This window comes from Psittacula echo, assembly GCF_963264785.1.
Source record: "Psittacula echo genome assembly, chromosome: 1".
In the NCBI taxonomy this organism is placed as follows: domain Eukaryota; kingdom Metazoa; phylum Chordata; class Aves; order Psittaciformes; family Psittacidae; genus Psittacula; species Psittacula echo.
In genome coordinates this window covers 81,913,842-81,927,687 of record NC_137735.1, presented here as the reverse complement: position 1 = coordinate 81,927,687, position 13,846 = coordinate 81,913,842, and the positions used below count along the sequence as shown (strand labels likewise).

At 37.5% G+C, this 13,846-nt stretch overlaps 1 protein-coding gene across 1 annotated transcript in view; it reads right to left on the bottom strand.

Moving 5' to 3' along the window:
• Window positions 1-13,846, bottom strand: part of INTU (inturned planar cell polarity protein) — a gene marked incomplete at its 5' end in the record, with an annotated part of 50,005 nt that continues 36,159 nt past the window's right edge. The window contains 8 exons of the mRNA XM_080629020.1: window positions 1-646; window positions 2,433-2,587; window positions 7,452-7,641; window positions 8,366-8,463; window positions 8,977-9,399; window positions 9,660-9,881; window positions 10,947-11,009; window positions 11,950-12,003. Coding sequence (XP_080485146.1) covers window positions 535-646; window positions 2,433-2,587; window positions 7,452-7,641; window positions 8,366-8,463; window positions 8,977-9,399; window positions 9,660-9,881; window positions 10,947-11,009; window positions 11,950-12,003 — 1,317 coding nt within the window. The 3' untranslated portion in view covers window positions 1-534. The remainder of the gene's footprint in view (window positions 647-2,432; window positions 2,588-7,451; window positions 7,642-8,365; window positions 8,464-8,976; window positions 9,400-9,659; window positions 9,882-10,946; window positions 11,010-11,949; window positions 12,004-13,846) is intronic.

The following is a 13,846-nucleotide window of genomic DNA, read 5'->3' as shown; positions in this document are numbered from 1 at the left end:
ACGATACTGGCAAAAGCAGTAAGCCATTAGCTCTGGGTGGCCAACTGCCATGAACTGTCTAAAAGATTTCTTTCTGTTTTGATTACCACAGCGTTACTGAAAACATTCGCTATTTTTCATGCCCTTGGGGGAACAAAATTTTAATTAACTGGAATACTTTTTTTTTCTCCATCACCAATTGCCAGATACTCAGAGAGCTTATCATTTTACATTTCATATTATACACTGAACCGCACTGAATGTACAAATTATGCAATGTTTTCATATAATAAAGTTATGATTGGGATAAATAATTCACCAGTATATAAAAATAAGAACTCTGGTTCTCTGAATTCTTTTTAAGTATCCAGTTGATGAGATCATAAGAATCATCACTGAAGTTCTACCTGTGTCCTACCACAAGGTAGATTTATTTTTTTTAAAAGCATTTCAAGGATGTGGTGGGCACCACAATTGAGTTAATTTGTCTTTATATTGAGGTACTTTCAAGAGATGACAACACCATGAGGTGGGCTCAGTGTTCAGGAAACTCCTCTATGTCACTAAACCAAAGGAAAGTTTAAAGGCCAGTTCAACAGCAGCTTCCGTGACTGAGTCATGGAAACAGACATAACACTCCTGAGGTTTGGGATGCAGAATGCGTCTCCTGGGGAAAAAAAAGAAAGAATTAAAACAAAATTATCGTATGTGTCAGCTTTTTCTTCTCAACTGTTTGAGATATTCTGGTTGTACTCTGAGGTGTCAGTAAGATGTTAAAAACAACTACTGTGTAACACAGGAAATTCCTGTGCCTCTCCTTCATCACCTTACTTCTTTCAATACATGAGATTTCTAAATTAAAGTTATTCTCTGCTTAGGTTTCTCATGACTGCATGTGTATGGAAGAAACTTCAGGTTTTCAGGACCTATTTGTATGGTAACTAGTTGGTGTGCTTGCAGTAATCCATATTTCCAGGTTACAACCTGCAATAAGGGTATTTGGGAGCAAGCCCCAGTATTCACATATTTACTAATTTTTAGACTTAATACATCTGGGTAGATGCGTTCCCACAGGTTAATCTAATAAGCTCTTTCAGGGGAAGAGCTAAAATAGGCAAGTTGGTAATACAAACTGCAGTTCTGTGCCTTCCCGGTGGGAAACAATTGTTTCTCTTTTTAAACATCTGACTTGAAGGCAAACAGGTTGAACAAAAGCTCTGTCAGAGAATTTCTACATTTTTATTCCTGGCCAATATAATTACCTGTGGATGATGCTTCCTTGCCTCGTAGCAGAAAAAAGGTTCTTACGCCATATTCAGAAATATATTTTGCTGTTTTCTGACTTTCCTATTTGTGCAATAGTTGAACTAGTAGAAAATTATAACCTAATGAATTAATCAAGTGTCATCATTTATCTGCCTTTCAGCCCTTGCCTATACTGAATTTCTTTTCATATGGTGAAAGCACAACTTCCATTTAACTGGGCATTTGCATTTTTTTTCTCTATTTATCTAGTAGGAATACCAAATAGAGAAGATAAATGTAGAAAAGAAAGCATGCTGTTGACTGGCACTCCTAACATGATGGTCTACTTATTGCAGCTAAAATGTAGGCAACACAAAATAGGGTAGATGGAGGAAAGAGCAACATAGAAGCACCGGCTACAGAATACGGCTTATTGGCCTAGACTTACAAAATCACAAGCTCTGATACGTTCTGAGTTGTGAAGAAATGATACATACTACTTTCTCATTACACCTGATTTTAATTGCTTCAAAAATGTATTATTTTTAATATTTAATGCCTAGGGCAGTATGCTGTTCTGTCATGCAAATAAGGCTTAGCTATGTAGCAATAACTATATGCATCATTAATAAATATCACTTAAAATCAAGTTTAAATAACAACATGAATTATAATGATAATGGCAGAACTTTGAAAGCAACCTGAGAAGGAAAACACCCTTTCTAAAATATCTCCAAGACTGGTAGATTGGTTTAATCTTCCTAATGGAAAAAAAAACCCGAACCAACTAACCACTACAGTTGTTCACCTTCCTTCTTTGTATCACTGAATTAGTACTGTGTGTAGAGGCGAGACAGGTGGGAGTGACTTGCAGGGAATGGCGAGGTGAGGAGGTGCATGAGGGGCACAAGGGAAGCATCTGAAGAGGGTAATGAGAGGTCTGCATTAGCAAAGCGCAGCACAACGGAGGCTGCCAGCTGTGGTGTTAACACGCTGGTGTGGTGCTCCCCTGAGTTAACTAACACACCTATGCTTTACAGCAGGTGCAACAGCACACCGATGCAACTTCCCAAATCCCAAATCAAAGCCACCTCACTGAGCTCAAGTATTTCTGTGATGTGCTGCAGTTAAATTAATTCTCAAAGAATACAGCAGCACGTTCAAAATGGAAAACTGTGAGAAATAGATTCATTTGTCTTTAAACTCACCCCACAACCCAGTAATTCATTGTTGGTGGTGGTTTCTTCTGATCAGTCCAGTTTTCAGGAGAGCACTCAAACAAAAGTCCGTGTTCTGTTATCAGATCTAGGTCCTCAGCTGCCTTACTGAATTCCGAAATCCCACTGCCTGATTTTTGTTTATTCTGTAAAACAATTGGAGAAATGCTGGCATAGATTGAACTATTTTTACATAAACACTAGCAAGTATAACTGTGATTTCTTCAGGAATCTCTGATGAATGATATTGCTGTCAAAAAGCCAGACTCAGAAGATAGAACTAACACGCTTACATGATTCTTTTCTCCAGTTTTGTTACTTTGGCATTAACAGGCTTTTCCATTGTTATACACTGGAGGTAGAGATAATACAGGTTCTTTATAAAAGTGTCTTACAGCAGTTAAAGGTCTTATTTTTATTTCTCTGTGTGCCTCCCTAATTATGAACTGTGATAGTAAAAGTCTACTGCATAAACTTGGCCAGGCAGGATTTTTTTGTAAACAAACAGTTGTACTTTGCTTAGAGCATTTTCTTGCTCTTACTTGGTATGAGTGCATAAGATGTACAGAAAATCTCGACATTTTTGTTTAAAGACAGTTGAGTTTTTAGGACTACATTTTGTACAGAGCTTTTGAATAAACCTTGCAAAAGTGGTTTCTAACTGAACTCCTGGTACCTCATTGGTGAGGACCACACTGCATGCACAAAAATAATTTTACTCTCTGTCCCTGTCTTGGTGCTCAACAGTCCTGTGAATCCAGTAAGGCCATGGTGTCTTTCACCAGGAAGGTGAAAGGGAAAAAAGACCAGAATGAACATGGAGATAAGCAGAGAAAGAATTCTGAAAACACTTGTCACTAGTTTAACTCTTCTCCCACTTAAATCAAGAAAAGTTTATTACTGTTTTGTAAGTATCTATGTAATAATGAAAAAACAAGCTTTAAATCCTTTTCTGTTTTGAAGCGTGAGAAGTAGGATGAGATTATGGAAACAGGCGTGGAAATCCCTTTGAAACAAATCTGTCTTAAGAGAGTTGCTAAACCAGGGCATCTCTGGGTCTGCCAATGAAACTTCTGTTCCAAACAGTTGCTTCAAAGGTGAAAGAAAGGGTGAAGGGTTTTTTCTTGAGGAAACCAAACCAAACTAAACCAAACCAAACCAAACCCACAAAGATCTGGAAAAGACAGTACAAACATCACAACTATCTTAATTTCTCAAAAATGATAGAAGTAGTGCATGCACCTCAGAATGTGAGAAACAAAATATTCCCGTGAGAAAATATCTTTTTCTAAATTTCTCTAAACATGCTTTGGATTGAATTCATAAAGTATATTCTAAATGACTGCTAGTTCATAGAGTGGAAGAAATTTCAAGATAGATGACTTAACCCTTCCTGTATCTTTCCTTAGTACGTAAAATGGTTTCAAACCCTGTTCTCGCCAATAGTGCTACTGAAAAAGACTTCACGAATATGTTAGTACTCACTCTGATAATCTTCACCACCAAAAACAGGGGGTTGTTGCCATGCAGTTTCCAAGCTTAAATTTGTTTATGTTTTAGCACCTCTTAATATTATGCTATTCATACTGAAAATACTCAAGAAAAATTATATATTAAGAAGGGATATCTGACAGGACTATGAGGGTCTATACTTTCATACACATTAAAACTTCTTTTCTTCTGATTTTATTTAGGAGTAAGAAAATACTAAGGTGATGATGAAGGAAATGAGGCCAGGGCTGCTTAATACCTATAGTGACATATTTTTTAGGGTTTAAGACTACAGAGCTTGTTTTTGCTCAATTTAAAATTTATTGAAAATTTCTGTACACATTTAAAAGTTAAACTGTGAATCTTCAGGTCTCAGAAAGTGAGGCAAAGCCAATTATTGATCAGTTTACAATAATTTTGCATTACTGGCACAATTTTACAAATCCTAAACTATAACAATATTTAGCTGATGTCAAAGAATAAGCAGTATTATTGTACCTTTATATATTTGACCCTCTTGTTGTGCACTATGCACAAGGAAAGCTTCTACTGATTCTTTCACATTCTCCTCATGCAACCTGCCAATTTCAGTATTAATTGTCAGAGCCAACCTGCAAAAACTGCCCCAAATTTCTCAAAAAGAAAAACTTTGTTCTGCAACACATGTTCATCATGTGGTGATTTTCTGATTTTAAGAGCAAAATGAACCCAGCTGCTGCCTACTGTACTCGCTTCTTAAGCAGCCAGGAAAACATGTGCTGAGATAGCTGTGGCCAAAACAGAAGTTTTGACTTTCAAGCGTGAGTTTTTCACTTTTTATGATCTATACTTAATAGTTGAATGATTTCTTTATTCAGATTTTTTTGTTTGAACTGTAAACTGTCTAACAGTTATAACCAAAGCACTTTGATGGTAAGAAGTATTTGTGTATTTTTTCTGCTTGCTTTTGCGTTTCTGCATCATCCAACAAAAGTGCCCAAAATAATGGCTCAATGCGAAAGTTCTCAGCCAAACCCTAGGGTTGTAAGAAGTTAACAAAACAATTCACCAAATTCCCTATTTTTCTAACACTTAAAAATTCCTAGATGATTTACAAAGCACATCAGTCAAATGAGAAGTAACTTTTTTGGTAACTTCAAGAAAACATTAAGAAAAAAATATACTGCTATTTGCAAATGATGTTCATTCAGTTTGTACTATTACTTCCCATTTCTTGTTTAGTTTAATTGGATCGTCACTTTAGGATCTAAAAATTACAACTGATAAGCAATTATTCCAACTGATAAACAGTACTCCATTTAGGTTTGTAGTTAATTATTTCTCTTTTCCAAAACAACTAGTTTTAGTCTAGTTTTAGTTTTTAGTTTTTAGTCTTAGTTTTAGTTCTTTAAACTTACGAGTTGTAGTCTATGGGGTGGAGTCCAGTTGGAGGCCTGTATCTAGTGGAGTGCCTCAAGGGTCAGTACTGGGACCAGTATTATTTAATATATTCATCAATGATTTAGATGAGGGAATTGAGTGTACTGTCAGCAAGTTTGCTGATGACACTAAGCTGGGAGGAGTGGCTGACACGCCAGAAGGCTGTGCTGCCATCCAGCGGGACCTGGACAGGCTGGAGAGTTGGGCAGGGAATAACTTGATGAAATATAACAAGGGAAAGTGTAGAGTCCTGCATCTGGGCAGGAACAACCCCAGGTTCCAGTATAGGTTGGGGAACGACCTGTTAGAGAGTAGTGTAGGGGAGAGGGACCTGGGGGTCCTAGTGGATGGCAGGATGACCATGAGCCAACACTGTGCCCTTGTGGCCAAGAAGGCCAATGGCATCCTGGGGTGTATTAGAAGGGGGGTGGTCAGTAGGTCGAGAGAGGTCCTCCTGCCCCTCTACTCTGCCCTGGTGAGACCGCATCTGGAGTATTGTGTCCAGTTCTGGGCCCCTCAGTTCAAGAAGGACAGGGACCTGCTGGAGAGAGTCCAGCGCAGAGCGACAAAGATGATTAAGGGAGTGGAGCATCTCCCTTATGAGGAAAGGCTGAGGGAGCTGGGTCTCTATAGTTTGGAGAAGAGGAGACTACGGGGGGACCTTATTAGTGTATATAAATATATAAAGGGGGAGTGTCATGAGGATGGAGCCAGGCTCTTCTCAATGGCTAACAATGATAGGACAAGGGGTAATGGGTACAAACTGGAACACAAGAGGTTCCACTTAAACTTGAGAAGAAACTTCTTCTCCGTGAGGGTGACAGAACATTGGAACAGGCTGCCCAGGGAGGTTGTGGAGTCTCCTTCTCTGGAGACATTCAAAACCCGCCTGGACACATTCCTATGTAACCTTATCTAGGTGTTCCTGCTCCGGCAGGGGGATTGGACTAGATGATCTTTTGAGGTCCCTTCCAATCTCTAACATACTGTGATACTGTGATACTGTGAACTAAACAGGACACAAATTTAGCAGGGACAAAATGTTATCCTAATTTGGCTGATGTCAGTAAAAATTAACTGTGCAATTAACAAAAACCAGACTTTTAGCAAAACAGAGTGTACATTGAACACAAAGTGTTTGAACTGAAGGGAGTATCTCATAAATGGATTCTTATACCTATTGTTTAGATTTCTACGTTACTACTACCACCTTACTCTAGACAGATCATTGGGAGTAAAGTCAAACACAAAGCAATACAGGTGTTGACATCAGATCTGTCCATTTTTAAGTCTAATCTAAGTACCCACGTAAAGCTCTGGCAGCTGGGATTAGACTTCAGCCCAAGCCAAGAGCAAGTCTTGGACTGGTATCTTCAGAAAGGGAACCAGCCTCCTCACCTATTCTGGCATCCCACCTAATCTAAAATCCAAGAGATCTGGCAGCATAATTAAGAGGAATCAATCGTTATAGCCAAACTTCTTTTAGACCAATATCCCCATGAACAAGGGATTACAGACATTAGTGGATGGTGAACCTGTAAGCAATCTTGAGTAGTATTAGAGACCAAAGACACCAAGAATGACCAACCATCTCATGGTCAGAAGCCCTCTAGAGATCACTGTTCAGACACTGACAGCACATTGAGGGAAGGCTGCACTGTCACTGCTCACATTAAACATTTTCTGAGAAAAAAAGAGAGCCTAAATTTCCTTTTGCTGCCAATCTGAAATCCTCTCCCAGCATTAAAATGGCTAAAATCCCTCTTTTCCTACTTACAGTTCTTGAAATCAGAGTGTGAAACTTTTAGCTAAGTTACAAACAAGAGTCCTAATATGATACTAAGAAAATACTATACTGGAGACATGGACTACTTATTTTGAGGGCATCTTTAGTGGGAACGAGTGCCATAATTGCATGCAAACTTGGTTCGATGGTCAGAGGAAGAAGCTGCCCTTAATTAAAAATACCAGGAGCTTTAAAAACAACCACACACATGCAAATACACCTGTCAGTGAGCTACTTAAATAATGAAGCGAAAACAATGTTGAAATACTGTGTTGAGATTGTAGATAGAAAACCAGAAAACAAAGCCTCCATACTTCTTTCCTCATGGACTGCTGAAAAATGTCTCGAATTGAAAGACAGCAACGATAGAAATTCTCAATTAACTGAGGGTGGATGGAGCCACCAAGCCGTGCTACTTCTTTGTGAGTTGGAGTGATAAAGATTCCTTGCATCGTTTCCAAGGAGAGATAGTGGAAGAGGGTATTCTCAGGACCAGATGTCAACCTTAAAATGAAACATAAAAATAAATAGGAGCATTCATTTAATAATAAAATATTTTTGAAAGAAATTTCAGTTAAACAAAATATGCTTTTGTTTCTTCAGACAGAATTGTTTTTCTGGTAACTGCAGTACAGTACAAAAATGGAAACAGGCATTCAAAAGGTGCTTATTTCTACATGAAGGAAATCCTGGTAATCTGGACTGTTAATACTCAATTTAAAAATAAAGCAAAAAACTACGGTACAAGGTAGCTATTGCACGTGTGTTCTCAAAAATTCTCACCAAAAACAAAGAAAAGGAGAAATAAAAGCTCTATTGGGGGGGGGAAGCAAACCTTTCTTTAGAGCTCAGACAAAGCTCCAGAGCAGACTGTGCTGTCACAAGCAACAAGTGAGACCTGGGAAGATCACGGCTTCCTTGTCCTTTGTATAACTATCTAGAGATACCAGGGAGGCAACAAGGTGCATGTATGGTCCAAAACCTCTTATATTTGAACTTCCAAGGTCACATATGTATAGACAAGTACATACAGTCTACTGACATATTCTTGAAAAATAGTGGTCTCTTCTAATTAAGCTCTCCATTTAAAAGCTTAACTTCCAAGAATCCTTGCATAGCAAATTTTTGGTTAGAATAAAACGACGCAGGAGTTTCAGTGATCTGTGTGTGTTTAAAAAAGATCCAAGTCTGGCCTTAGAAATGAAATACTTAAAAAATCATTTCTTACTTGACAGCATTAAGAAGTTCTGCATCTTTCTCTGAAAGGTTCTTTTTGAGGCTTCCTAAAGTAAATGGATTTGGTAAGGTATGTTTTTTTTTAGTGGCCTGAAAAACAAGCATAGAGATGAACTCAGAGAGAAAAAGCAGCAAACAGAAGAACAGAATCAAACAAACAAATCACCTGCTCAGAAAAAAATAACAGCATTTTCTTTTTTAAAGGCCTAAACAATTAATTTATGTAAGTGTATTTTGCAGCCTATTTTAGACTAAAATGGGTTAGAAGCATGTACAACTATGCAGCAATTTGTTCTGGTAACGTATTATTAACACTATTATTATTTTTGGGGTATTCCCCAATCATTTCTGCTGCTTCCAATGCAACTATGCCCACTTTGAGTTGTGAAAAAAACCCCAAAATTTACAAGCAATGATAAAATAAAAAAATGTGATGGCTTTGAGGCTGACCCAAAGCTTCTCAAAGCAACAAAAGTATTTCCTACTGAATTCAGGATTCTTTATTTAGTCTTAAGAGTTACTTGAGTGAGTTTTCAAAAGAACTGCCACCTCCCCCAAGGCCCACCAGAACCTTATGGATACTCTTTGTCTTTGTTCTCAGACCTGATCCACTGCAGATTGTGGATTACTGCTTTCATCTTCCGCAGGACCTTCATTACCATGGTCAGGTCCTCCACTGCTCCTCGTAGGGCTTGGTTTACATGTCATTAAATATGAGTCACCAAACAGGGTCCTTTTGCTTGCTGGAGTGGTTCCTGATTTCAAAGTATTTTGTAGCTTGCTGAGCATGGGTGAGGTGGTCAAGTTCTCAGATTTGTCACGTGTTGCAGAGAGGAACCAGTCAGCACAAGATAAAGGTGGAATGGAAGGAGAATCTAGCCTTTCCTCTATGCTGACATCTATTCCTTCCAGTTGAAGTATAGTGGCTTTGACCTGATCTACGTATACACAGTCTGGTCCTGGATTCCCAATTGCTTTTGAAGCACAGCCTCCCGCCTCTAGCAGGACACACAGCATAAAGTATCTCTGTAAATATGGAAGTAGCAGTATTAATGTTTGGTTTATACTTAGCCTTTGGAGAATTTATACTCAAACTTGCAAGTTTTACAAATATAGAAATAGCGCTACCTTCTGAGAGGTTCTATCCCACAAGACAGCTACAATAGAAATATTTTGTAAAATTACTGAATAAAATGCATGAAAGCATTGATCTTACTGAACAACAGACAACACACAACAGCCAAACAGAGCACTGGAGAACAGACACACTGCAGATGTTAACTTACCAAGCCAACTATCAGTAAAAAGTATCTTGCTTCAGGCTCCATGTATCCTGTAATAGCTGAAACTTCACATGGCTGGATATGGTGATGTGGAAATACTTCCCGCCATATCACTAACTGACTGATCTTCTGTTCTGCTGCCAAGGGTAACAGACAATAGTGCCGACAATATAAACCTATATCAGTAAGATCTTCCTTTGGCAAGTGATTACCAATCAAATAACCCTTAATTGAACACAGAAAAGGAAGTGTATTCAGTAAGAAATACAGCATCACCACTTATCACTTAAGAGTGCTTTTCACGTAGAGATATCCACACTCCATATGCATTGAGACTGTAAACTTTCTGGCAGAGACTGTCGTCTTGGTGTACCCTTGTACAACAGATAACACTAAGCTTTTGAACCACATCTGAAGAATCAGAATACTGAAATATAAAGAAAGAAAACGTCAGCATATATGCAAGTTATCAAAGGCAAGCTGCGAAACGCTAGCTTTAACAACTTGCAAAACAGATACAGAGTTAAGGTGCTTTAATTCTCATTTAATTCTCTCTCCAAAAATACTACGCTGTCACTGGAATTCATAAAATTTCCAAAGAAGATATATAGTCTAAAACCACTTCTAGCACTAAGGGTGTTATGGTTAGAAAGCTGCCATGGTAGATACTGAGCAGTTCCATCTGTGCAAATTGTTTAGTCCCATAACACTACCAGCATAAAGAGCAACAGCATGATAAAATCCTTAAAATGTTATTTTCTTACAGGAAAGGTTGTTACCTTCCTATTTATACTGTTAAATGTACTGTCTACATTTAATAACGATGCATAAATTTACAAATGAGGCCCAAGTGAAAAAAGCTGTCAATACAATTCCTCAAGTCTTTGATTTAAAGACAGATTAAGGATAGATCACCTGTTACCTTTATTAAAAAAATGGCAATGAACCAAAACATTCCTATTAGGATCTCACACAATCTCCCTTGAGTTGACTCCTACTACTTTCTTACTACTGTCTCTCCTTGAATCATACCCTGCGAAATTCCTATGAGACAGTTTCAATCAAGCATTTTGTTCTTACTTATCATACAGCACACATACCTACCACTTCCTGACACCGATTTTTTTCTGTTATGGTGTGTGAGTTGTAGGTCTCTTACTAGAAATACATACTTAAAATCCATCATACATTTTTTTCATATTTGTGAGGTTCTTAAAAGAGTTACTCCATGACTGGCTTAGATTTCCAGATGCATTTTCTAAATCTTTGGGCCTTAATCACTAATACTACCTTGTAGAAAAGGCAAGAGCCCATAATCATATATAATCTTCTCGTGTCGTAATAATCTTCAGACTGTGGGGAAAAAAAGCATAGGATTTCTAATTCAGAATTTTTGCTTTAGTTACCAAATGCAAGTCACCTAATTCCAGTCAACTGTAATCAGTATCTCATGTAATACTTTCATTTTTGACCTCCTCTTATCAGTGCAACAATTAATACTGAACGGTTCAGTGAATTACTAAGTTTTTACCCTCTGTTGTCAATTTTCATGTCACTACTATTTTCTCTACAAATTTCCAGCTCAAAAATACCAGATTTCCTGTTTAGTTCTAATCTGTCCATAAGCTATTTTTGTTAGGATATGCTGTTTCTGAGTTCTTAACAGCAAAACAGCTGAAACATAACTATCGACACCAGAGGCCCTCCTAGAGTAAAATTTCCAAGTCAAAGCATTCCCTCCCCCCCCCATAATTTGATGTTTTACCCCAAATATACCCATTCCTTGGATCTTTTAATCTAGATGTCCAGTACTCTCAGATTAGTAAACTACCTTTAGGTGGATATAGCGTATTTTACATCAAGTGGGTGCAATCAATTTCTGTCCCATGAACTACAACTTATGAATACTGCTTTCTGTAAGTAATCATCCAAGTTGTTTAGTACAATGGTTTTACTTATTTTTTTCAATTCTTTTGCGAGATGGACTGTATGTCTGCCTACCTTGTATTTTAGATTTTAAGAGCCATTAAGTAACTTTTTGTAAGTAAGAATATATGTGTCCCAAATTGCTATGCTATATATGTGATCAAACAAATTATCTTTATGCTCAATTCTAACATGCCTATGAAGAATATAAATTTAGAATAACTATTCTGGAATGTAAGTTCCAGAAAGCTCATATTTGATTAAGAAGAGTGGATTAATTTGGAATTAGTACTTTATTAAACTACTGAACATGACACCAAGGCAAAGAGATCCTGTACAATGCAAACAACAAAAATAAAATGTTTACCAGCTCTCCAAAGTCAGCTGCTTCCAGGTCACTCAGTGCTGTGTCAATCTCCATCTGAAATATTTAAGCAATGAATTTTAGTATAGATTTCCCACACATGAGCTTACAATAATAGCATGGTGTGTACCATCCTGCTAGTCTCAGAAGATGATTCATGAGTACAAAGCGAATGGATGAAAATTTGCACACAATTTTCAGTAGTAATATCCAGTTATCATGAACACCTCAATTCATCAGATTAAAGAAAAATCCTTCTTAAAGGCTGCGTGTTTCCCTCTTGAAGCTGTAACATTTCTCTGCTTGCGTGCCTGCTGAACCCATGGTTCGGTATAAAGGAGATGTCACTCTTACTTTCAGAGTGCTTTAGAACATGAGGGCTAGAGAAAGCTCTGAAATCTGGCAAGCTATTGTAGCCAACTGAGTTATTAGAAAAATCTTTTTCAAATGGATGTAGTTTTTGTCTCTATGGAAATTGCCAGACTTTCTCACACATTATCTTTGTTCTACTGAAAATGCTTTAAACTGGCTTATTTCTCTAACTGCACGAGCTGTTGGTTAATACAAGTTTTACTAAAAATACTTTCCTTTAAAGAACATGGTACTAGGCACTGAAAGAAGTTCCTAATATAAATGTGCTTCTTAGTGAAAAGAACCTAAAATCCATCATTACAGACTTCTTGGGATGTATTAACAGGGTGCCTCTAATTGAAATACAGCCAATTTTCAAACAGAGAAATGTCAAAGAGGCTGCTGGCAGTTGACAACTAACCAGTCTCAGCTTTTCCTCAGTTGAAATATAAAAATATAAATGGCTTTCTGCTCAACAAAGAACTGACACTTTTAGTTTTATATTCCTTAGAGAATATAAAGATCTTCACTAAAACTTAAGTGGAAATTTCATCTTCTGCAACAACAAATTTTTCTGGGAAAGGGGGATGATCTCAGACAATTTTGGAAAGCAATATCTGTATCATAAATATCAACTACATTGTTTGAGAAACAACCTGCAAGCTAAACTAGAGAACAAAGTGTAGTGGAGTGTTTCTGTAGAAACTTGAAAAAAAAGAAGGAAGCACAGAGGAAAATACAATTGATCACAAAACAGTGCAAGAAAAAAAAGTCATTTTCTGCATAGGACAAAAATGCTGACAACGGTTTGAGGTGGGCTAAGTTGCATTTCAAATGTATACTAGGTTGCTGACTGATGCATAAACATTTTATTCTCTTCATATGCTAATAACACATTTTGGTTATGGAGCATAGATTTTGCAAGTGAGTGGATGGGCATGTTACAGGACTATGTGAGTACCTCTACATTTGTCACCTGGATAGCACATTTAGCTCTGGAGTTATGACATGAAAAGGACTTTTCTGAGACACTCGTAGGTACTTCTTTACATGTTTAATAGGGTGTTCATACATACATATTATGAAAGCAGCAGCTTAAAATCGTTGCAAACATACTGGCCTCAAGCACATTCAAGCATCCTATGGGTCAAGGTAGAAAGAACTAAATCATTATCAGTGTGCTGCTCGAGGTAAAGGAGAAGACAATCCATATATTGGAGAAAAGGGAGAGAAGACTACACCAGCAGACAGAAATCTGTTTGGTAACAAGCAAGCTCTGCATCTGTCAGTGCTGTAATGTTCGTGGCAACTGACATTACTGAGTATTAGCAAACCTGAAATAACTGCAAATCCCGACAACAGCAGAGTTGAAACCACTTCATCCCTTCCCCTCCAAACACACTTTTGAAATCTGTAAACAAGGCCTTATTAAATGGAAAAATCAGCAAACTAGGAAAGTCCTAGTTAATATTATCCTCAAATAAAGACCCTATCAGTTAAAAAACATGCCACTGCAGAAGGTAATTTTTAACATCCAAACTCTGTCCTT